This window comes from Zootoca vivipara, chromosome 2, assembly GCF_963506605.1.
Source record: "Zootoca vivipara chromosome 2, rZooViv1.1, whole genome shotgun sequence".
NCBI classification, from domain to species: Eukaryota; Metazoa; Chordata; class Lepidosauria; order Squamata; family Lacertidae; genus Zootoca; species Zootoca vivipara.
In genome coordinates this window covers 46,905,432-46,931,010 of record NC_083277.1, presented here as the reverse complement: position 1 = coordinate 46,931,010, position 25,579 = coordinate 46,905,432, and the positions used below count along the sequence as shown (strand labels likewise).

Genomic DNA, 25,579 nt, shown 5'->3' with positions numbered 1-25,579 from the left:
AGCTTTGGAGATAAAACTTATGCCAATCCAGCACTAAAAAAACACTGATGTTTTCAATAGCACATTTAATTTTTTTTTAAAGGGACTACTACAATGGAAGGTATAAATATAGAAAGAGAAACTTACGTCTCACTGATAAGGGTCTGTCAGGTACATAAAACATTGTCACTGGGATTGTGATAGATTGGTCAGTCCCTGTGCTGGATATGGTAAGTGTAGTAGATAGAGACCCTTTGCTTGCAAGTCTTGGATCTGATAAGCTGACAGTATATGTTACATAACTAGGCAAGCCATAGGACCTTTCCTTCTCAAAGGCCACCACCAGAGGTGAGCCAGATTTCACCTACAAGATAAACACGTATTATTTACTGACAGCACTCAGAGATAGAGAAAAATTGTACTGTGGGATCGTCTCTCCTCTCTTAATTTGACTTTGAGCCACTTGAGTCCTGTGTCAGATGCACAACCAAGACAGATCTATTCGATTTTTAAAAAATGTTATTTTCTTTCCCTCTTCTGATGGCACTTCTCCATTAAAGAGAACCCTTCCCCTGGAAGAGTGAGCTCTCACAGATGCTCTCTAGCTGCTTGATAGACACCCTCTGCTCAAGACGACCTGCCATACCAAGCTGGACAGTCTTTTCTCCAAGTCACGTCAGCTATGCATTTCTTGTATCTCTTTCTACTGGTGCCTATATGGATTATAGTTTAACATCTGAAGCAGAGAACTATGTAGAGCATTATTCTCTCCTGATATTCCCAAAGGTGTGTTATGGTATCATAAATCATTTTTGGTCTTCATTTGTTCAAGTCCCTTGCCAACTCTACCCTTCTGTATTAAAAATAGGGTAGCTAAAATGCTAATGGTATTTCCCCCCACTCAATTTATGAAGCTGAATATGAGTATTTGTTTCCTTTAATGACTGCTTACATTCTACTTCCCACCCTTGGGTATATTCACATAAAGATGAACTTCAATTAATTTGACTTCTAATTTTATTAGCTTACTAATGTAACTAATTAAAGGAGAATTTGCACTGGGTGGCCTAGATAACACCCACCTAATTACAGGAAATCAAAACAGTAACTATGTGAAATATATATGCAGAATAGTGTAGTGCACAGATAAAAGCCCAAGCTGATCTAAGTTAGTGCCTCCTTTGACTTCCTTTCAGTGGTCTCTTTTAAACTTATTTTAAACTTTTCATACAAAGATTGACAATATGATGGATATTGTCTTCATACCCCAAATTTCTGTTACTGCCTGAAATCCCATTCACTTTGAATTTTTCATTGCAGCTCAAATGCTGCTGTTTATTGGACTGCTGTGCGTGGTATCCACATTGGCTCATGGAAACACGACATTAACAAATTGAAAATACTGGTCATGACTTACCACAAGATTTTCAAGAATTTCAGTGGCTCCAAATATCTTCACATCAGAACTTGTGTAATGATTATTCAAGGCAATTTCAGTCCGATTAGCGTAAAACCCCGGATTAAATGGCACTTCGGCACTGATCCACTCGGAGAAATGGCTGCCTTGGACTGAAGCTGTTACAACAACAGTCGTTTTGCTCATACTAAGTTGTTTTAGCTGCTTGTCCGCAAGTCTGTGCATTGTGATGGAACAAGTATAATGTCCTAAGGAACCAAGAACAATTTGAATAATAGCTTTCCCCCCTTCAATGTAGTTTTCACTGTGTTACTGTTGAGTGTTTTGCACTCAAGTCCTAAGCATGTTTATTCAGAGGCTCAGTTAATGTCAATAGGGCAACCTTAGCATGAAAACACCACAGTCAATGTCATATGTAGAGCTGACATAAGAGACAGTGCTCTGTGCTTGCAAACTGAAATTGAAATGAGCGAAGAGCTTTCCAAGTCCAATGTTTTGCACTTTTTTGAAGCACTGAGAAACAAGGGTGTTTGCAAACACTGAAAAGCAGCTTGCTATCACCTGCTGTGTTGTCTTCATTTAACACTGCAGTTCTAGCCAATCATCATTAAACTTGTTTGGCACATTTGTATCTCTATATTCCCATGTTGCTCATTATTACTTTATTACTTATGTACTGGATTATTATTTTTGCTCCCTCAACTCATTACTCAGTATTATCTTAACAGGATAAATATAGTACCGTAGCATGCATGATGGCTGGAGAGTGGTTGGTGTGATTTGGGGCTTCCATTTGTCTTACCTGAATCTACATCAAACCCAGGTTCTGCTGCAAAAATTTCAGAGGCTGGAAAATCAAATATATCATTGTTGAAATGCAGTTGGCAATTGATACTAGACTGGGGCCTCATTTCTTCAATTACTTCAATCTGGGTGGGTGAACATTCGCCTAAGGAAAATTGTGTAAAGGAATTAAAATTCAAGAAAAACAAACTTTAAAAAAAAGAAATAGCAGTACTGTACCTGGTAGTAAGAAATTTAATTTTTAACTGTAATTTTCTTTATACCATTAAGCATATAAGCCAAGAGACATTTATTAGAGCAGGAAGACTTATAGAGCTGCCTTTTCTCACCTACGACATGAAAACATTTAACACCGACAGCTTTACAACAATAATTATTGAGAGTGAATGAGGTATAAAGTGTTGTCAGGTGATGGGTCATATTATGCCACAGGTAATTTCACTTCATTTAAACTTTGGATCAAGGCCTTGTAACCAGCAAGCCTGGTATTCTACGGAAGTCTCACTAATGTGTTTTCCAGAGGTTGTCAAGAAGATAAATTGTGCCATTTATTATTGGATTGAAATGAAGCATTAGTTCCCTTGGACATGTACTCAATATATCAGAAAGTACTCAGCATTGCATTGTTAGAATATGCTTGCTTGTTAATCATTAAACATGTGTTAAATGGCACAGAAATTACTATTTATGCTTTTAACATAGAAATACTTCTAAGTAATTTTTAGAGGTATATGTTCTCAGAACACCTTCCCAAACTCAAAATTAAGTTCTTCAAAAGGAATAAAGATCAAAGTATTGAACAAGTTTGGCAGATGGTTGGCCAAATGCACTCATCCAAAAATTGCCACTCTTGGTGAAAGAAGTAGATGATTGTGTTCCCCTCTGCTGATCATATAAAGGCATAATTGAGCCAGGATATGTGCACATAAGCATGGGTATACAATCATGATTCTTATTTTCTTCTCCTGTTATTTCAGGCATCCCCAAACTGCAGCCCTCCAGATGTTTTGGCCTACAACACCCATGATCCCTAGCTAACAGGACCAGTGGTCAGGGATGATGGGAATTGTAGTCAAAAACATCTGGAGGGCCGAAGTTTGGGGATGCCTGTGTTATTTAATGAGAGGGAAGGATCACACAAGGCGGGCTTCCACCAAAAACTAGCATATGTGCAGCAGCACCCAGTTTATTGATTTATTAACGTCATAGTCTGCTTTCCAGTAACGCTTTCAAAATGGGTTACTTCCTTTAACCCCTAAGGGGCATGTATGAAATACATGTCTGTGTTGAGGCTGAAACCTTGCTGTTTTTCCATGAAAGGTATGTGCTCCACTAAAACATATTGAACATCATTAATTCAGCTAAGTGAAAAATTACATATGCCCTAAAATAATTATTTAGATGCCTTCCCATAATGAAACTCAACAAGCTGTACACAGAGATAATAAATGTAGTATTTATACATAAAATTAATGTTACACTGAAAAGTTTGCTTGTTTGGTCCAAGTTTTCACACTCAAACATAAAGAAAGTGACTAAATATACCTTTCAGATTTTTGCTTCCATGCCCAACTTTAACTACAACTTTCGAAGTTAAAGTGCCCTGCAAACTTGCTTTCATTCCACTTCCATGTGTTGCCACAATCTTTTGAGGTACATTAATCAACACCTTGAGGGAAAAATAAGAGATCATACTATCACTTATTTATATGGATACAATTCCCATGGAGCCACAAAAAAGCTTCCGTCTGTGTATAAAGATCTGGCTATGCAGAGTTGAATTAAATGATGAACCTTCTTTCTGTGAAGCAACTCCACCTCTCCTCCTCCATGTGCTGTTCTGGGGATTCTCTGAGCCCCACTCCAAGCCAATTTTGGGGAGCATGTGGAGGGAGGTGGGAAGAAAGCCCCATTGCACAAGCAGAAGTCCTTGTGCAGAGCTTCCATTGGCAGGGCTCGTTAGGAGAATCCTGCCCACAGTACTTGAACGACAGAGCCTTTTCAGAGCAAAATTGTAGTATAGCTTAATCTCACCAGTTGTTTAATTCACTCATACTACTTAGTCAAGTATAGAATACTAATATGTCAAAGCTATTTGGAATTTAGAAACATTTCAGCCATGCACAGATGAAACTTGTCATATAAGAATAACAGACGGATGCAAACGTAACATTAGGTGACATGGCTGCTTTTGACATGGATGACTAGATGGGATATCCTCAAGCATTTTATTAGAGGCTTTTCTCTCAGCAAGTCTTCCCAAATTTAAAAATGCCGCTTGGTGCATAGAACTATTAAAAACATGGCATTTCCTTTCAAACAGTTTGCGGATCAAATCTCAAAGACGCTTTTTAAACTTGAAGAAATTTGGTCTGTGGACACAGCTGATGAGAAAAGGACACTCAGGTGCTGCATATATTTCCTTTTAGTCACAGGAAGTCTCCACACAGAGCCACGTGGCAAATGAAATTCAGAAGTGTCTCACCTCCCGGTAGGTCTTAAGCAATCCATGGATCTCATAATATATTGTAACAGTTCCAGAATTCCTCGCTACTGCTACTCCTGTCTTTGGATCAATCTGAAGAATACTATTTGAAGAAGAACTCCACGTTCCTGCCAAACCTGTGAAAAATATATAATCAGATTAACTATTGCTATATCAAGTTATTTCACCAGTCTTACTCAAAAAGAACACCTATTGCATGTAACATGGAGCTTGATGCCGATTCTGAAAATTAAATGTTAAATGTGCCATGGTTAATAAAAACTGAATAAAAATATGCACACGTATACAGAGTGTGAGATCACTTTTTTTTTTTTGCAAACAGGGGCAGACATCCATCTAGTGAGGAACAATGATTTACAAGGCAAAACATGAGAAGGTCTGGCCTGGTGCATTTGTTCATCTTTTGCAGCTTCAGGGTAGAGCTACATCTACCCTGCTGGGATTTCTGCTTTTGTCTTACATCCTGCCTAAAGCCCAGCATCCGGATCAGTCACAGCAACTGCCTTAGCAAAAGCCACACTAGTCACTGCTGCCACTCAGCCAGGAAGCAGACAGGTGGATTATCTGGCCACAAAGAGAATGGTGAAGAACTCCTTCAGAGTTAAGCTTAATGCTGCTCTACTCATTATGGGTGTGACACGAGTCCTGATCAAAATTGCTCCATTGCACCGATCATGGTGTAACACTACTTCCTCTTTGGCGATCCACTCGTAGCCAAGTAAGACTGTCTTCCATGAACACAGTCTTAACAGTGAGTCCATAAATTGTGGAGGCCAATTCTGGATCCACACATCCTTCCACAGTGGGGACATAGGTTTCCATGTGGGAGTTGATCACGGTGAGGGTCTGCCAAATGAGCCTTCCTCTTAACTCGTTTCTCCTTTTCGCCCTGCGTTCGTGCTTCTTATTGTCTTCCAAAGCAACTACTCGAATCCCAACTTAAGAATGGAAAGCAAAATACCAGTGGACAACAAAAGAGGTTTAAAGACGCTCTCAAGGCAAATCTAAAAAAAACATGGTATAAGCACTGATAACTGGGAAACACTGGCCTGTGAGCGCTGCAACTGGGGTAACACTAGTCATGTACTGAGGGTGTTCCTTTTTCTTCCAAAGGTAGTACAAACCTCTGAGAAAAACACAGTTTGTGATCCAATGAAGAAAACTGCCCCAAATCGCTTGTCTCACATCTCTAGCCTACATGTTGAGCAGTTTAAATGACTTCCAGGTGATAGCTGCCTCTAAAAGCAAAGGAGAAGGGGATGACAGAGGACGAGATGGCTGGACAGTGTTCTTGAAGCTACGAACATGAGTCTGACCAAACTGCGGGAGGCAGTGGAAGACAGGAGTGCCTGGTGTGCTCTGGTCCATGGGGTCACAAAGAGTCGGACACGACTAAACGACTAAACAACAACAACAACATTTATACAGTAAGCCAAAAGCATCACTGATAGAAAAAGGGGCCTTCCAAACCGGACCAGCTTTGAAAAGGGGGGATATGATAGGCCCAAGCGATAATTGGTAATTGGTAATTGGATTCCCCCTCCCAAAGGGACTACTATATTGTTCAAAAAGAAGTTGTAACATACAACTAGCAGAAGATAAACAGTAAACAGGATTTAAAACAAAACAAAACAGCAGAACCAGCAGCACTTGCAGCAAAGACTAAAGGCAAGAAGGTAAGCAGTTTAAGAGTAAACTAGTTGGTCTTCCCACAGCACCAACCACACCCACAAGTAGAGCAAGAGGAAAAAGGCACTGATAGAAAACTTAACAGGGCTTCTTAACCAGTCTGCCCACTTTATCCCAGCCTAGGTTACATAAAAACTGCCTATGGGTGGCATATTAGCTTTCTTTGGAGTGCCTTATTTATCTCATACATGCACCTTGTTTCTGGTATGGTGGAATTATTTAGCATATTTCAGAAGGCCACATTCTCATCCATGCATCGTGTGGCCTATCCTCCTAATCAGCATCCTGGCACACTCATGCCAACACCAACACCATATTAGTTTTAAATCCATCCTCTGAAATCTGTATATCACTCTATGAATTTTTTTCTTCTTAAAAAATGATATAAAAGAGACTGCCATCACTTTGGCTCTCTGACACGCATTCCTTCAAATCTTACTGTCTGCCTCATGACCTACTTCACATAAAAAGTGGTCCCTCTGGTTTTTCGATATACGTATAGCAAAATTCAATTATATTACTGTTTTAAAGATCAATAGAAATGACAACCATTCAGAGCAAAATGACATATCGATCTGATATAGTTAAAGACAGAGGAGCTGATTAAATTGGTTCATCTCATTAGCAGGGATAGGGCCTGACATTTGATAGTGGAACAACATAATGAATAATGTATTTGGTTGTTTTGAAAATGTGCTGCACCCACAACTGTATGAAGTTTCCATGGCAATTTAATGTTGCCATACACCCTATTTTATTGTCACAATTCTCAGTTAGTGTCAATTATTATTCTGATTCCTTACCTTCTTGGTTTACCAGTGAGGAAGTTAAGCAAAGGACGTCACCTTTGACGATATCTCTGAGCTCAGGGTAGATGGCATGTTGCACAGGGAGAGGCACATAATCGGCAATAATGCTGTTCTCTGCATCCCATACTTTAAGCAAACTTAGGCCTACATTCATTGTTCGGATTATTAACGTGTTGTTGGAGGCTCCTTTCCCTACCTGTACAAAATCATCTCTATAGACAAAAAGAAGTAAATAGTTTTAAAAGTGGTATCCAAGGAAATGAGAGCATTTTATTATATCCCAGAATCAAGGGAAGTCAAAAGACAGCAGATCAAAATAGCCACATGCAACAGAAAGTTGTGTTAACATTTATATTTTCCAAAAGCTAAACTTTAGGAAGGTATTGAACTCCAATACACAGTTCCTTCTGCAGGATTTCCAAGCAAATGTACATAGTATCAGATACCAGCCACTCATAACCATCATCAACTGTTAAGAGTCATTTGCATGCCCAGACACAGTGTGTCTGACGCCTCTGAGGCTGGGGGTGTGGACAGAAGTCATAACCAGAGTATGATGTTTTGGGATCAAAACAGGCCACATCTTGATTACTGATGTAAGTAGGCTTTGACATAAGCATTGGGTGTGTCCCGAAATATCTAGCCCACCTGCTATTATTATTGGGAGTTGATCCTGAGTTAGGACTGCCCTATGACATACAGTGGTACCTCTACTTATGAATTTAATGCATTCCAAATGAACATTTGTAAGTAGAAAAAAATTGTAAGTCGAATCCCATAGGAATTGGGTCCGTAGGCAGTCTTAATTTATGTGTAAGGGGCTGACCTGAGTGAAGACTTCCATAGGAGTCCTTGGCCAGGTGCACCCATCTGGGACCCAACTTCAGGCCCACTTGTGATTGGCCAAATTCACTGGCTGGCCTTATTCAAACCCCACAGCCAGTTGGAGAGGACGTGATGTCTTCCCACTAGCTGTTGGGGAGCTGGAAAAGAAGACCCCAGGCAACAACACTGGGCTGCAACTGCTGTAATATGCCAAAAAGGATGAGCAAACTTTATAAATTACTAGTATTTGATGCTCAGTAAAATGGCTTGAAAGTTCTGTGAACAAGTGGGATTTATGGCAAGTAAATGTGTTTAAAAGGTAAAGGTCCATTAGGTCCAGTCACGGATGACTCTGGGGTTGCATGCTCATCTCGCTTTACTGGCCGAGGGAGCCGGCGTTGGTCCGCAGACAGCTTCCGGGTCATGTGGCCAGCATGACTAAGCTGCTTCTGGCGAACCAAAGCAGCGCACAGAAACGCCGCTTACTTTCCCGCCGGAGCGGTACCTATTTATCTACTTGCACTTGACATGCTTTCGAACTGCTAGGTGAGTAGGAACAGGCATTACTATTTAATCCAACTGGGAAAATACACGGTTTCAAAGCACTGATTTGACCTGAGCAGATTTTTAAAAAATGTTATTTAAAGAACTTTTAAGCACTCTCCTTTCTTTTTTCCTATACATGCAAAGCCTTGGAGTAATTCCATGGAAGATGTGCATTGATCACTTTCCAGGCGGGTGGTTTGTTCAGATCTTATCAAAGCACCAGTATACCAGCTTTCATTCACACTTTTCAGTTCTTTTATATGTTCACTGAACATGTTTAAAGTTAAACAGCTAGCCCAAGGGGGTTGTCAGTTGCTGAGGTATCAGTACCTTGAATCAACTCACATACTCGGCTATTTATATCTCCTGTAAAATTAAGCTAATTGTATAGACAAGTACCTGTTGATTGCAAAGCTAAGCACAGAATTTTGTGAATGGAAAGTATCTCCAAAGCTGTCATGGAAGTAGATGGTCAAGGTCAACGTCATGCCCAATGGGAATGCCAATAATGCTTCATGGTTTTGTGTACGGAAAATTGGGTTCATTGATATTCTCAAGTAGGAAATAGGAGCCACCTAGGGAAACGGGGAAACAAGAGTATGAGATCGTTTTTCCTACTGGCCAAATTGCTTATAAGCTATCATATCCTTTAATGCAGGCACCCCCAAACTGCGGCCCTCCAGATGTTTTGGCCTACAACTCCCATGATCCCTAGCTAAGAGGACCAGTGGTCAGGGATGATGGGAATTGTAGTCCAAAACATCTGGAGGGCCGAAGTTTGGGGGTGCCTGCTTTAATGTTTTTTATCTTTAACCCTTATTGCACTCCTAATAAACGCTTCAGGGATGTGGAATAGTGAGTGTGTGCATGTGTGTATCTCCTACTCACTGCATGGAAGGTGGATTATTATTATGCCATCGGAGTTCCGAAGCTGTTTTATCTTTCTAAATTTAGTGTGGGATGAATAGGAGGGATAGTGTGGGATATATAGGAGGCTATATATGTGAATGGAGGAGCAATTTAGGATCCAGATTTTTATGTAAAGATCCTAATGGTTGCGTGTTTCATTTTCTGTGCACCCAGGTCCCAGTTTTACCCTGATTTGGATTATTCCCAGGTTACCCCACTCCATAAGGGGCCTTCTAATCTACACCATTCTGTATCATCTGATGTAGCTTCTCCATAATCCCCAAACTCCTGGGGATAACTTCCCCAGGCCAGTCCTCCTCCTCAGTTACTTAGGAGTGTGTGACCACAGAATCAACAGTGTGCACCTTAAAGATTGCGTAAGCTGTCCCAAAGGGGCAGAACCATTTAAAGAGAAGGCCCTGACAGATGGACTTTGGTCCTTTGTTGAAACGTTATCTTCCTTAGCTCATCCAGCAAGGCCTCCTGGGAGCCGTCTGGCTTAATTCTAATAGGTTCTAGTAATTACTATTACTTTTCCCATGAGCCCCAAACTCCAACAGAACATGAGAATATGATTATTTTTATTTTAAAAAAGCTTAAGCTCTGTCGATGTACAAACTAATTAAGCAAGCCACAAGACCTCATGGGTAAGAAGAAATATGCTTATATGCCTCCTTAGACACTGGATTTAAAATAAAAACGTATTAGGATAGGTTCCACTAAATGTACATGGACTCATATACCTTGCTATCATTGACAAGTCCTTTTATAAATAAATTCTATAGTGAATATGGTATCAACCAAACTTCTTTCTCAGGCCTGTACAACTTGTGGTCATGTACAACTATGGGCTCATTAATTCACTGCTTTTGCTGCTTGCTTGGGATTGCAGAAACAGGTGGAAAGTAAGGAACCTGGTAAGCCATAATACACCCCATGTTTCATCCATTCCATGCTGACTGCACCATAGGTGGTCTTCAGAAGCACAATCCTATGTGTGTTTATTCAGAAGCAAGCATCACTGTGTGATTAGCAGGGCACACTCCCGGAAGTGTGCAAATACTGCAACCTAAATAGATACACAGCAGTATTAACTTGCAAGGATCTGTCAAGTCAATGGATTTACAAAGGATTTATTATGAGACTGCATTTTTGTTATTAATTAATGAAGGCAAACCTGCTTGACTTTTTTAGGTTAGCTTTCAAGAAGAGAGAAAGGGGGGGATTTTCTTTGATACTGCTCTGAAAAATAAATGAAGGAAACAAAGAAACACCCTCACACACCTACGAGAAACCCTTCCTCTTAGTTTACATTGTAGCAAAGAAAGGCCTTTCTTTTTTCTTCCTGAAGAGGCTCTGATAGTTTTACGTTTTCCTACAAAATGTACATGTACTCTAAAATGGTGTTTTACTAGCTATCTGGGGCAAAGGACATATATCATGGTTGTTTGGTTTGTAATATCCAATAATAGAAGACAGAGCTGTATACACCTATATTTTAAGCCATGTCTTGCTGCCTCTAAAATGCTGCTATCTTCATGCCAAGTCCATCCATTCTTTTCCAAGCATGCATTCAAGTTGCTTTTACAGTTAACTCTCTTGACAAGTCTGATACTACTATACATTTTTTTCTAAAAGAAAAAAACTTTACCATTTAGTACTGCCTCTTTCCCACCTCCAACACAGTATTTTGCTCTTACTTTATATTACCTCTAAATATTGTTCTATGCCAATATTTCCCAAAGTTCTGATGCTGAGAGACATATTTCCCGAATTAAAACTAGAAGTTTAACTGCTGCTTCCACACCAGTTACTGACCTGAGCTTGTCTACTGGCTGTGGCCAATAGATTCCCCCTTTGGGCAAGTAGATACTTCTATGGGGAGGTAGGTTTGCCTGTGCCCTTTAAAGCAGGGGTGGAAACCTGTGGCCTGCTAGATGTTGCTGGACTATTAACTCCCACAGGTCATACCAATAAGACCCACCTTTTAAGCAGTGGCCCCACCACTATGGAACTGCCTTCCACAGGGTATGAACTTGGTTCTATCCTTGACTGTTTTTAACAAGGACTGGATGATCCAGTCTGCTTTGAAATAAATAATAATGACAATTTACATCTGTTGCTGATTAAAAAAAACCCCCTATATTACTCTTTATGTTTTAAGTACAGTAGATATATTATGGTGTTCTAGCTGGCAAACCTTTTTGTCTCAAAAGTCTGTATATTTTTTAAAAAAAGTGATTTCTGCCACACACCCCATTGGTACAACTAGCTCATTTAATGAGCCAATGTGCAGGGACACAGCAGACTTACCCCTTGCCCATGGAATGCCAACAGAATAAGTTATAGCCAGCACAATGAGCCTATAAGTAATTAAATTCTAGTGGGAATCCTTCTTCTTTCAGAGTCTTAGTTACCCCCTTTCAGGACCAGGGAGTACCCCACACATGCTCTCCCCACAATCACAAGCAATATGCAACTTTCAAGAACAAATGCTTTGACAGGCATTGGAACAGTTACTTATTACAGCTTATACAAAATGTTGCTTAAGCTTCACATTTATTTTTACAATCTAGTTTTCAATATATAAACTTTTTTTTAGTATATCTATGTCCAGCAAAACAGGTTCATATATTAGTCATGTGTACCCATATTTTCTTAATTTTGGTCAGCATCGTTACATCTAATCTTTTCCAAACAAGCAATGTCAAAGTTTTATTGCAGAACAGCACAAGTGCTTAGCCATTCTGTTAAAACAGAACTGATGGCTACTCTTTTGCACTTTCCAAGCTGAAGTTACAATTACTGTCTCCAGCTGGAATAATGGGAAATTACAATTTTAAATCAGAGGCAAATAGCACTCGCCATTCTAATCTCCCTGAAGAGAACAGGAAAAAAGAACACAAAAACACTACCTTGATAGTGACAGTAAGAGTCTGGTTGATTCCAAATGGCTCTTGTGAAATTACTTGTACTGTTGACAGTCCTATCAAGGATCCAGAATTAAGGAGGCCTCTCTCATCAATCTGCACCACAGGAATTCTATCCTGACCATCCAAGACATGGTAAGTTAGAGCAGCAACTCGGTCCCTTGATAAAACAAAGAGAAAAATAAATATAACCACTTTAAGACTCTTAAAATGCAAACCTCAAGGTTCGCAACATGATTTTATATAAACCATGTTGCCATATGTCAGCACACCACTGATATGCTGTTGAATTTTTATCTAAGATTCAAGGGTTCAGATTTTGATTTCAAGCATCCTTGTAAGACATCGTATCTGTGCTTATGCATATATTACAATCCACTTGCTGTTTGCTGCCCTGCAGTGTCATCATTCACTGATGTAAACTTGATTCAGAATACTAATGGACAGGACTCCAGGATGCAGCCTGCCTTCAGAGGTATTTCCTATAAACAGGCTTTAGAGTAAGATTAGTCTGCCAGGTTCAGAGCTGGTATTAAAAATACACAACAGGAACATGACTAAGCAGAAGCAAATAACTGATTTCTGGACACTAAAACTTCTTTGGGAGATCATTTATCCCAAATTGTCTGTATGTGTGAATCTTTAAGGAAGTGTAATTTGAAAATCATCATTTCAAGTGTTTCTTGTTACAGTCCTATACGCACTTACCTAGGAGAAAGCCCCATTCAGCTCAATGGGTCTTTTTTCTGAGTACACTGGTACCTTTGGTTAAGAACTTAATTCGTTCCAGAGGTTCGTTCTTAACCTGAAACTGTTCTTAACCTGAGGTACCACTTTAGCTAATGGGGCCTCCCGCTGCCGCTGCGTGATTTCTGTTCTCATCCTGAAGCGTTTGTAACCCGAAGCATTTGTAACCCGAGGTACCACTATACAGGATTGCACTGCAAAGCAGATATCTACTTCCCCTTTTATATTTGAAAATGATTACATTTTCCTAAACATAGCTGAATTGAAAATATTTGTAAGAACAAGTACTTTAATACTAACTACCCATAGTAAACAATCAGTTTGTTCATTGTTTCAGAAGCTAGAATGAGAACTATCAACAGATTGTCATCTGTCAAAAACACATTTTCATTTATTCTAGCTCGTAACATTTATTAGTCACCTTTCTAGGAAAGAGCTTTGCTCCATGTGACATATAAAAATACAAAGCAAAATTCTAGGAAAAAAAGCTAGAATGAAACATCTTAAAACATGCTTAGTTGGAACAGATTCCCTCAGGAAGTGGAGTACTCTCCTTCCTTGAATATTTTAAAGCAGAGGTTGGATGGCCATCTATCATGATGCTTTAGCTGAGATTCCTGCATGGGGGTGGGTGGGTAGGTTGGACTAGACCCCCAGGGTCCTTTTCAGCTCTATGATTCTATGAAGTTTTAGAGCGGCCACCATGTTATGCAACACTACCACCACCATGAGATGGCAATTTAAAGACTGACAAATGGCCTAGAGCTCACTTTGTCAGATGCCTTGTTAAAGGGAGATCTAGTCCATGAAAGCTTATGCCACAATAAACACATTTTTTTAGAGTGCCACAAGACACTCCCCCCCCCTTACTCCTGGTTTTTCATCCCCTATGATTTTGCTTTTGGTTCCATATTAAAAACCATTATTATATCAAATCATATATAAGACCAAAATGTGAAAAACCTAACCACCAACCTGTTTGTCTGAACTTTAAAAAAAGAGTTTGGCGACATTAGGATCTGTCCTACTTCCACTCCCAGAATAACTAGTTTCTCAAATACCTACAAAATGAAGAAAAATTTGTTCAGGCTTTTACAAAAGTAGCAAATAGATACATGTACTAGTCAATTATGAAACCGCTGATCTCCTAACAAAAATATGTAACTTCTCCTTATGTAACACCATCTTTGTAAAGAGATCCAAGGGGGACCCTGGGAATTACAGGCTAATGAACTTAACATCTGCTCTGGAAAAAACAGTGGAAATCATTATTAAAGATAGAATTACAAAGCATATAGCAAAACAAGTCTTGCTGAAGCAGAACCAGCATGGCTTCTGCAAGGGTAAGTCCTGTCTCACTAATTTTTTACAGTTCTCACAATAGAGAGATGTAAGATGTGGGATGGTAAGATTTGAGAGAGAAGAATTCCACTTGTGGGGTACTTTTACTAAAATGAATGGGAACCAGTCTCAATTGCTACTGCAACAGTAAATACCACAGATGCTGTATAACTACCATGGTACGTAAGAGCCAAACAATTTATTCTTCTTATCTTTCTAAATGTATGACATGAAATCTCTCTGTTTCCTATCTGCTAACAAAGATACAACTTCACAACTGTGAGCAGATGACTGCTCCATAGCACATATACCTGCTTTTAAAACAGAGACAGACAGACAGACAGACAGACAGACAGACAGACAGACATTAATGTTACTTAAGAGTTGGAGAAAAAACAAGGGGGCTGAAAGGTATATTCTGTTCCTATAAGAAAATTGTATGAACACCAGCGGGCCATAATCTGTAATTTGATATCCAGTGTACTTCAGTGTGCAGTAGAGTCAAAAACATTTCTACCACCACACATAAGGAACACGTTCTCCAGCTGCAATTGCATCTCAAGAGTCATGTGATACGTCATAAAGGATAATGGAAGCTCCAAACATGGAGGCATTTCACATCAACAAATCTTATTCTTAGCTCCCTACAACTTCTTTCTTATAGCGAGCAGCACACGAGAGCAAAAGGAATTTGAAAAGAAGAAAATCTTCCGTGCTGCACTTTAAACAGCAATTTCTGTTGACCATTATTTCCATCCAGCAAACTTGAAGCAGGGGATTAGCTAAAAGCCCTATGCAGATAGCTACTCTTTCCATTTTTGTTAAATTATGTAACTTTTTAAAAATTTAGATTCCATTCAACTGTTTTGCAATGTGTAGGCTCTGAAACAAAGTATTTTCATCCAGAGTGCTCCTAGCACAGAATACTCAGTAGCAAGGGATATTGTTAGACTTATAGAGACTCATGAAGTTTCTAGCTGTAGTGCCATTAACCAGTGGAAAGAGAGCACTAACTATTCTCCTGCACCAGGATAACCTAAAAATGCCATTTTAGAAGTGATGATTATTAAATATCTATGGCTTAATTATGGCATCCTGAAACCAAACTTATATCAGGAAGAACAGAAACTGACATCATTGAAATCAGGCACACAGGAGTTTGGGCAGCAAATCTTAAATAAAGTATTTACGACAAAAGAACTCAATGTAAGTGTTAAGGACTTGTCTGTAAAAATTATTTTTTGAATTATAAAAGTGTTATGGTTTTCTGAAATTAAGAGGCAGCCCAGGCATATTTTTGTGAGTCTGCATTCCATATATACTTTTGCCTCCTATAACTTCTGTGACTGGTTTCTTGGCTGACACAGTGCAAAATAAAGTATCTGGGAAAAGCAGGTGCAACTGTTAGGCAAAGATATGAAAGCAGAAGACTGAGCTGTATCGATGTTGTCTGCCAATTGATATTGATATCTTATTAATATATCCATCGTTGTACTGAAGGAACAACTTTTGTGAATACAACCGAATTCCACCTCCAGCTTGCCACCCAAATCTGCTCTGAGGGTTTCCCAATCCTCTGGGAACAGATTTGGGGGCAGTGTGAGGAGAACCCAGGGGGAGAGGAGGGCAGGTTTTGATGTTGTCATGGAGCTCTTTCCTTGAATGCAATAACTGGATCAGGACCAGCATATAGATAAAAATGCCAGGTTCAAATATCTTACACTTAGGGCTTTACTTGTGTATACATTTAAAGGAGCCTGAACCAGCTTTTTAAAAAACAAATTCCAAATTATATATACTTATGGAGGTTTGCAAGTTTAATATGAACGTGCTGAATTCATTTGAACACCACTGATGTACATAATTAAAAAACTAACCTAAATAAATGTATGTTGGCCTTTTTAGCCAGCTTTAATTAATTCAATTAATTTAGCTCCATGAAAATGCCATTTCAGCTTCATTAATTCCTCTGTGATCCTAAGCACACTTTCTTCAAATTAGGAGCCAATGAAATCAATGGGACCACTGCTGTAATTGTGTTCAGAGTGAAGTGACAGACTCACTGAAGACTGTTGATCATAATTGTACTATCACAATCAGAGAGCATCTAAATAAATGCTAAACCCCAGAAAAGTTATCATGAAACACATCACATTCAAAACAAACAAATCCAAATACTGTGGAGATCTGAAATACTGGTAGAAGTTGAGTTCATCTTGATATGCATTATGATCTTGTTGACACCAGAGATTCTTTCATAGCCCTATTTCTCTATAACTACACATATTACCAATGTAAGGACCTTGAGATGCACGGCTGAAATTCCACATTTAAACTGAACTGAGAATTCTGATGCACTTACCCAATGCTACAATGCACTAACTTCAGGATTGTGTGTACCCTATACTGTACTATGAAAACAATTTATATAAAAAATCTGTAACTAGAAGAGCAGGATTCTGAAACATCTAGCTTATGCAAATGTCAACAAATTTGCATATATTCACTTGCTTAGAGCAATGTGTTGTGCTTCTCCTAGTTAAGGACTGGGACAGGATGCTGTGAGATACTTAAGATGCTTCTGGCTCCAGAGGTTCTACCAGATATTGCCTATGAGTTCATCTTCATAGACACAGCATAAAAACAAGCAAGACTCAGGTTCTCATGGTCACAGCCAATTATGCAGCCATTGTCAATTTCCCCACCATGTGCACAAGTGGAACTGTGAAAGACACATACAGGCCTTGCGGTACTGCACTGGCCCTGACAGCTAAAACTTGTTTTTCACCAAGCACAACAGAATGGCCCTGTAAGGAATAGCAATATAATAATACCTGTATTTGGATTTCATCTGACAATTCTTTTACCATGTGGCCAAATTGCCCAGCGGAAGGATCAAGGGCTTTGACAACAAGCTTCAACCCTGTTCTTCCTTTCCCTTTACCGTAAACATCCACTGCAAAGTTGCACTGGGGGGAAAGCTGAAGAGAAGCCTGAAAGACAAAATATTAGTCTAAGTAAGGAAGGAATTTCATTTAATATATTGGTTCTAAAATACTTCAAAAGTCTTTAGGTTCCTGATCTCAGCTCTGACAACAGAGCTACATAGAATTATCATTAGAAGCCGTCCTATAAATGTAGGTATACTTTGGTTGCTACTAGATTTCTTCTCTGAACTTAAAATCAGAATTGTTGTAGGACTAGGATCCTCCAAAGGAATCTGCTGTTGGCTGGGCCTGTTCAGAGGGCACTAGAGAAGATTGGTATTAGGACATGCCAGTATGTACAGATCCTTTTCCGGCTACAGTATGTAGCATGTGGACTAAGCCACACTGTACAGTTAACTATTGCCAAATGAGTTCTGATGTTAGCAGAAGTAGCAGGAAGGCTCATCCTGTGCTGTTCCTAAATACTCATCTGAAAACAACAACCTACCACAGTGAAACCCTCTAGCTGGATCTCTAGCTACCATTTTGACACAAAACCCGTGTTAGCCCGTGACACCAGGCAAACCTTGCCATGAGATTGCTCTAAGGTTGAATGATGCCTAGTGACCATTTGATACTGGGAGACTGTTATGAAGTGGAAGGTGCCCATCAGATTCATTCCAAGCAACAGATATGGCACTGAAATCAGGTAACAGAATTGGTTAACCCAGTTGTACATGGGAAATGATGCCTGTAACTCCAAGCAACCATTATTTCTGGCACCAGGAGAAAAAAAATATTGGGGTGGGGGTGGGGACTTGAAGGAAGAAGATATACAAACACAATTAACTTTCTGTAGCTGCCTTCAAGGTAAGCTATTAGAAAATGTAGATCAAAGTAAATGCACCCGTGGGTGAAAAAACACCTAGTGTGTGTGTAGGGGGGCTCACTCTGTGTTTAAATTTTAAATTACAAGTTTACCTCACTGAATCTTGTTTTCACATCCAGGACATCCCTTTTTGTGACAGACCAATGAAATGTTAACCCTGGCACTGCATTGCCAAATGAAAAAGGAGCTTGGTTGCTGGTGATGCCCACCACATACACTGGCATCTGGAAGAAAAGCACACATTTTAACAAAGAAATCACCCAGTGCATTTTTCCTAAGCTGAGGTCACAAACACAGAATAAGTTGATATATGTAGTAATAATCAGTTGCATCAAGTCACCCCATTATATTATGTCAAAACAGGCCCTATTTTATTTGACCATAACCGAAAGAAAGAAAATGAAATCGAGAACTGTCTACATTCAACTCACCTGAGTGCCAGTTTTCATTCGTGTAATGGGTGCATGAATTCTAACAGCTTCAAGCTGAATTACCTCAACTTCCACTTTATCCTAAAAGGAAAGATACAAAGTCCAATATTAATTTAATTAATTGGGCTTCAAAGGTGGATTTTCACTTCACTTCTGTATCTTTTGAATGAATTGCTCCCCTTGGAAGAGATAAGTGTATAAACCACTAGGATACCTGGCTGTCTTCATTTATTCACATTCTAGGCTGCTTTATCCCTAGAGCTCAATACCAAGAACAGTAAACCATCCAGCAGAATAATAAAAAAGAATAAAATGTTTATTATTTTTTATGCTCATTAACAGTTTAACGCTGACTAACATGGGCTAGCCAAGAATGGAAAAGTATTTCAGTGGTTCTGAGAACATTTAAATTAAGGTTTGGGTGAGTCTTAAGGTGAAAATAGTTGCCTAAAGGAGTCGGGTGGAGAGTCATTAAGAGGGCACACCAACAGTATATTCAATGAGGGTAAAGCTAGCTGACTGGGTGGCTTTTAGGGAAAAGGCAGTTCTCCTAAACCTGCAACTTTGACTTGTTCTGAGCAAATAACACGAAACTCAAATGCTAAAAATTGCAGAGGTTATTAGATAACTTAGCTACATGTTTTTTTTTATGCTGGCACATAATATTGGTGAGTAAGCTATGCTGGTTGCAAGGCTTTGCTCAGAAAGCAGGTGGTTTTAGAATCAGAATTTTGTTACAAGGGATGCAATTGACCTGAAACATAAACATGGTAAGTCATGTCATTTTTTGGATAGAAGAGATTCAAAATAAGAAAATGGTTTCTCTTTAATATATTGTTACAAGTGACTCACACACACACACACACACACACAGCCATGTATCTTTATCTACCCTAGGGGATTTCTGCCTATGGCTCTAGCCAGGAGACCAAACAAACAAACAAACAACATACCAGGCAGAAATATAAGAGGAAAGACTAGCAAATTAGGTCAGAGTACAACAGTCTGAGAAAAAAAACAAAATTAGCTGACAGGACAAAAAGAGACCAGAGAACTGCAACCAGAAACAACACACAAAGAAAACACACACAAAAGTGCAAGCCTGAACCAGATGATTCACAACAAGCACAGGAGAGCTGGAAGAGAGATCTGCACTGGTGAAGGCAAATTGAAATCAAATCTGATATAGGGAGAAGCAGCAAAAAGAAGTGAAAGTAGCAATTGGCCTCCATCCACAATGGGGAGCTCACATTCCCATCCTGTGATATGTACTGTACAGAGAAAGGACTATCACACCCTTTTTTTGCTTCCCTTCCCCCAATTAACAGTCAACATTCTATGGTCTGTGAGTATGCTCCTTCCTTGTTGTGATGTTTTTTAGAGGTTTTTGTGCCCTCCTCCCCTTCCCCACCCCCTGGTGCAGCTGTTAGAGGGCTACTTTTGCATAGGATAGGGCCTGTTCATTGGCTCCAACCCAGAAGTGGAATGCTCTTCATCCTGAGGATTGGCTGGCATCAACATTGCTCAGTTTCTGGCACCAGTTGAAAACCCATCTCTTCCGCTAGGCCTTTGATGAGGATTCATATACTGAGCCTATTATAGAGAGTAGGTAAACTCAAGTGGAAGTTTATGTGCTTTTAATGTTTTATTGAAGGATTTCATTGAGTGCATTTGTTTATTGACTGTGACTCACCCTGACATCATTTGTGATGAAGGATGGGATATTTCCCCCCCTCAATACATAAATAAAATATTGGAAGCTGTTGCATTCAATTAACCATAGTATAGTGTTTTGCCCAAAGCCTAAATTGTAGTTAATCTTAACTATGGTTTGTTGAAACCAGCTACTTTCATAACCCAATGGTTGAAGCTGGTTTGTTTCAAACAAACCATATTTTAAGTTAACTACATGTTCGTCATGTTCAGATATCAAAAAAGCGAGAGTTAATAAAAAAAATAGAAATGGAATCTTCCAAACCCCTCCTTGCAGCTGTGTCGGGCGAAGAGAGAGGAGGAGTATGTGAACCCAAAGCTTCCATAGACTCATTGCCATGAAGATAAATAATGGTTTACTGTGATGCGGGAATGCAACAAATAAGGCACTCAAGGCAATCCACAGCATGATCAATAAAACAAAAAACGAATACAAAAATACATAGAATTACTATATGTGGGAAACAGCAGATAATAATATCAAATAAAAGCAAGGAATCCGGGAAACATCAACAGACAAAACATTCCACTGACCAAAAGCCTGACAGAATCCCTATATCCACTAACAGGTTTAGGCAGGCAGAGGCTTGAAGTATATAATCCACACTTCTATTTTGTTTGGAAACGTGATGTCTCAATTTAAAAATAAAACCTGCCAGATCCTGAACTAGCCACTGGAAGAAATGAAGGAGGTCCAAGTTTTTAATAAACATCTACTTTTGTATAATTATGATTAAATAGAATATCAGATAATCTTGCTGTGAACTGTATCATTATTTTTAAAAGCTTTTCTTCCCCACTGAGTTAAAAAAACAGTAAACAAAGTCTCGAAAAAATGTAAGTTTAACTGAGGTATGCCTGTGCTGACAGAACAGATGAAACTACAGATGTGATATATAAATCAGGACACTATAAAAACTCAATGACAGATCAAAGCCAACTTATTATGAAGTGCTTGTCCGTAAATGACACATCAGAATCCAGGAAAGTAAAGTAATACATCAACAGAACAGGATTCAGGTTCTTTGTTATAAAAGGACATTTTAAGGCTGCATATCAGGTTCAGGTTCACATTTACAGTCCTTACTCAGAAACTTAAAAAATCTCCATTAATGTATCTAGGCTAAGAAGTGGTGAATGGTACAGATGAAAATGGACATGAACGAAAGTACACCCCTTCAGAAAAGAAAGGAGTAAATGAGTTAAAACTGATGTTTTAAATTTTTGAGGATTGATTTCTCTTTTAAATTTTGTATATTGTATATTTTATCACTGCAAGCAGCTTCTTGCTCTGTGTGATATTTTACTTCATTATCTCCCAACCATCAGTTCCATTTGCTCTAGGCTACTGGTCTTCAGCTGGTGAGTTGGGACCTGCTAGTCCAGGCATCCCCAAACTGCGGCCCTCCAGATGTTTTGGCCTACAACTCCCATGATCCCTAGCTAACAGGACCAGTGGTGGGGGAAGATGGGAATTGTAGTCCAAAACATCTGGAGGGCCGCAGTTTGGGGATGCCTGCGCATCCCCATACAAATATGTAGTTAAAGATTAAGAAATGGGTCCCTAAATGCCTGTTAGGGTTAAAAATGGGTTCTGGATTTGAAAAGGTTGAAGATACCTGCTGCAAGGAATGGGGTGTGGGTATAGAGGTCTGGACTTTCCCCCTGCCTGTTTTAGAGCTATCCTCCCTGAAGAGGGTACTTCTTGCTTTTGATGTTGCCACTGAGCTGGCCAGGATCTTATCTTCATTTGCCAGCTGGCTGCTGCTGCATATGCTTGGAACAAGCTTTAGGCCTGAAGCCTACATTGCTGGAAGTGCTCCTTCACTGTTGCCTGTCACGTAATAACTTTTGAGGGAAAGATTAACTTTGCCAGCATCTGCACTTAGGAAACTTTCCTTCAAAATGGGGGTTATGTTATAAGGTTTTCGAACTGGAAAGCTGATACTGTAGTGCAGAATGACGGCCATGTTGAATTGGGCTTCCTTCAGCGAATTTGAACTGCAGCCATTTTGATTCAAAGTTCAGTAACCATTACTCCGTACAAGTCAAGACAGTCTGCTTCCTGACAGGAAGTCTCCTCTGCTTTGCCAAAAATAACATGTTTCTTATTTCCATCTTGGGCACTTTTCCTTCACTGGTTTCATTTGAAAATCCATTTATAGCCTCCTTCAGAAAACTGGATCTCTCAAGATTTTAATGGAGCTGTTTATCAGCCTCTGCCTTTGTATAAAAGGGGAAAAAAGGAACAGATAATTGTTCCAAAATAGCTATGTCAAGTGGGACCTTTTGGTGAACTACAGCGATTCTGAGCTCACTTGACATATTCACAATGTAAAAAATATGTCTAGACCACAGTCTATTATATGTGTAAATGTACTCAATGTGGAAGTATAAGTCTGGGTTATAGAATAAAATGCAGAATAAATAAGATAAAAGTCTAGCTCAAGGTTACAAGATATGCATATATCTAAACGTAACGGGAGGCAGTGGAAGACAGGAGTGCCTGGCGTGCTATGGTCCATGGGGTCATAAAGAGTCGGACACGGCTAAATGACTAAACAACAACAACAAACGTTACCTGGGATACAACCACAACTTTACCAGTGTCTGCATTAACAGCTTGAACCATCCCTGTTATAGTACTGTTGCCCAATGACACTCCTGTTACAAGGCCACTGCTGTAGACGGAGGCCATATTGGCATTGCTGGTGGAAAATATTATGTTGGACTGCGGCTGTGGTCCTCCCTCAGAGGTAATCTGTGTTTGTTGAAAAAACAAATTAATTACTAACAGCAATTACATACAACAGGGCTCATACCCTTGAAGATTCAAGGGACCTTGCAAAAGTGGAACAAAAACTTAAAAGTCATAACCAAAACATTGTTGTTTTTTTAACCCCTTACAAGGATGATTCGAAAGTCACTAAATGCTTGCCAGGTGAAAGGGGGAAAAAAGTATTGGATTGTATCTTAAGATCAGAATCTGTTTCATCTGAAAATAATGCAGTCTGGGACTTGTGAAAGGATTATTAGGAGGACCTCATTTTAGTTCTAATTTACTGCAGAGGTCTCTTCAAGAGGTTGATCTCCATTGACTGTACCGTACAGTCCATTGACTGTAGTACAGTTGACTGTAGTACAGTTCATGGCAGGATAGAGCAGTGTTGCCCAATCTGATGACCTCCAGATTCTTTCTATTATCACTCTCAGCAGCCCCACCAGTATGGCCAATGATGATGAGACCTATAGATGGTTTACTAAGAAACAATTCATTCAGTGCAATAATCAAACAAACAAACAAATAAACAAACAAAAACTCACTTGAATCACTGCACCTATGAGCAATGTGACTTTTCTTGGCATCAGTCTAAAAGGTGGAAAGACCTAGAAGTGAAAGGGCAAGCATTAATAAAGGCCCACTTAGGCCCACTTTTCAAGGATTACGTATCCATTTAATTTGTGTTTGCAGTTCTTCTACTTGTCCAAATCCTCCTCTTGTCCTCCTTTTTTTCATGTGTTCTCTCCTCCTTCTGTAATCTATATCAGTGACAGCTACTATGTCTGGAAAATACAGTAATGACTATACAAGCAACACCTCCCACTATGCCTTACCATCTATGTGGACTTCTTGACATTTGGTTTATTCTCCTAATTATGCCTCTTTGACTCTTTCCTGTGGTGAGGAATGAGATGGTGCTGAGGGCCTCCTCTTCTCCAATACAGGTCATTTTCAAATCTCCTTCTTTCACCCTTACCTTACATTTTCCATCTCTGAAATGCCATTTAGCAGTTTTTAGTCACTTATTGTGGCTCTGGCCCATGAGATCTACAGCCCAGCTTCCCCTCTTCTTCTTCTTTTTAATTGTTTGGTTGACCTTATCTTTAAATTCCATTTTGTTATAATTTCCATGAGTCAGTATTTTCATTGAAGGTCCCATAAAATTCTGTGCTTGTTTCATGAGCTTTTACCTTCATCACATATTCCTGTGATTTATGCTATCCTTCCCTATTACTACTATCCCACCCCCATCAAGTCCCATCTATCCTTCATTTTTGGGCCTTTCTGTATCAACACACACACACACACACACACACAACAAAACTATATAGCAGAGATGGCTAACCTGTAGCCCTTCAGATGTTCCTGAACCACAATTCCCATTGTCCCTTGTTATCAGCCATGCTGGCTGGGGCCGATGGGAGTCATGGTTCAGCAACATCTGGAGAACCACTGCTTAGCCACTACCATTGCAGGGAACTATAATGCTTTGGCTTTGACAAGCTAAATACATGGAAGGAATTACCATGCTTATATTCTTGCTTAATGATACCAATACTTTATTTATTTATTTATTTATTATTATTATTATTATTATTATTATTATTATTATTTTAATAATTTCATCTTATTCATATCAAAGGAGTTCTTTGAGAAACCAAGCAGCCCCATATTAAGGAAACCAGAAAGCATTATCTGTTAAGAGTTAAAAGGTTTACTTCAATCTGCTGTGGAGCTGAACTGATCCTCTCTCCATATCTGTCAGTGGCAAATGCTGTAAGACTGGTTTGACCTATGGCCAGTCCATGAACTAGAAAAGCAGCAGTGTATTCATCAGAAGCTTCATCGAGAGGCCTGAAGTGTAAGAAAATACATTAATTGGACAAACCGCGTACAAAGCAATGAAGACAATATTCAGCACCGGGGTCTAGAATGATGAAGTCCTAAGTAGAGCAATATACAACAACGACAAGTTAAAAACAAAATGGCACAGATGCTGACTGAATCTTAAGTAGCTTTTGTCAAGGATGAGGCACTGACACCCTAGCAAGTATCCCTGCCAATACCAATCTGCTCAACAGACACGGAAAATATCTATTTGGAACAGCATCTATATGTAAAGCCCCTTGAGTAGAAGGGAATGAGAAACTGAAGGCCTCTGGGTTGGTCCCAGTCCTTACAGTCTTTCAGTCTGGCTTGTGGCCTCTACTCCATCTGCTCTGTCCCTCTCCTCAGCTCTGCCACCTTCTTTGGCAGCTGTGCAATCCTCCCGTCTGCCACAACCTCCTTCACCTCACCACAGCAATACAGCTGCTGCCATGAGGAGACAACAATC

The 25,579-nt window shown here is 39.5% G+C and overlaps 1 protein-coding gene and 1 long non-coding RNA gene across 2 annotated transcripts in view; one reads left to right on the top strand and one right to left on the bottom strand.

Annotated features, from left to right (window-relative positions):
• The window catches only part of LOC118080685 (uncharacterized), a 64,993-nt gene extending 63,596 nt beyond the window's left edge, over positions 1 to 1,397 (top strand). The window contains exon 7 of the long non-coding RNA XR_009557106.1: positions 540 to 1,397. This is a non-coding gene — a long non-coding RNA (uncharacterized LOC118080685). The remainder of the gene's footprint in view (positions 1 to 539) is intronic.
• The window catches only part of NUP210 (nucleoporin 210), an 82,567-nt gene that overhangs the window by 2,876 nt on the left and 54,112 nt on the right, over positions 1 to 25,579 (bottom strand). Inside the window, exons 23-37 of the mRNA XM_060271458.1 lie at positions 24,963 to 25,098; positions 23,787 to 23,849; positions 23,044 to 23,223; positions 18,750 to 18,830; positions 18,411 to 18,542; positions 17,337 to 17,495; positions 14,137 to 14,222; positions 12,400 to 12,574; positions 8,975 to 9,150; positions 7,199 to 7,416; positions 4,686 to 4,822; positions 3,746 to 3,869; positions 2,199 to 2,345; positions 1,397 to 1,644; positions 127 to 343 (exon numbers count right to left, since the gene is read on the bottom strand). Of these exons, the coding sequence (XP_060127441.1) occupies positions 127 to 343; positions 1,397 to 1,644; positions 2,199 to 2,345; positions 3,746 to 3,869; positions 4,686 to 4,822; positions 7,199 to 7,416; positions 8,975 to 9,150; positions 12,400 to 12,574; positions 14,137 to 14,222; positions 17,337 to 17,495; positions 18,411 to 18,542; positions 18,750 to 18,830; positions 23,044 to 23,223; positions 23,787 to 23,849; positions 24,963 to 25,098 (2,279 nt within the window). The remainder of the gene's footprint in view (positions 1 to 126; positions 344 to 1,396; positions 1,645 to 2,198; positions 2,346 to 3,745; positions 3,870 to 4,685; positions 4,823 to 7,198; positions 7,417 to 8,974; positions 9,151 to 12,399; positions 12,575 to 14,136; positions 14,223 to 17,336; positions 17,496 to 18,410; positions 18,543 to 18,749; positions 18,831 to 23,043; positions 23,224 to 23,786; positions 23,850 to 24,962; positions 25,099 to 25,579) is intronic.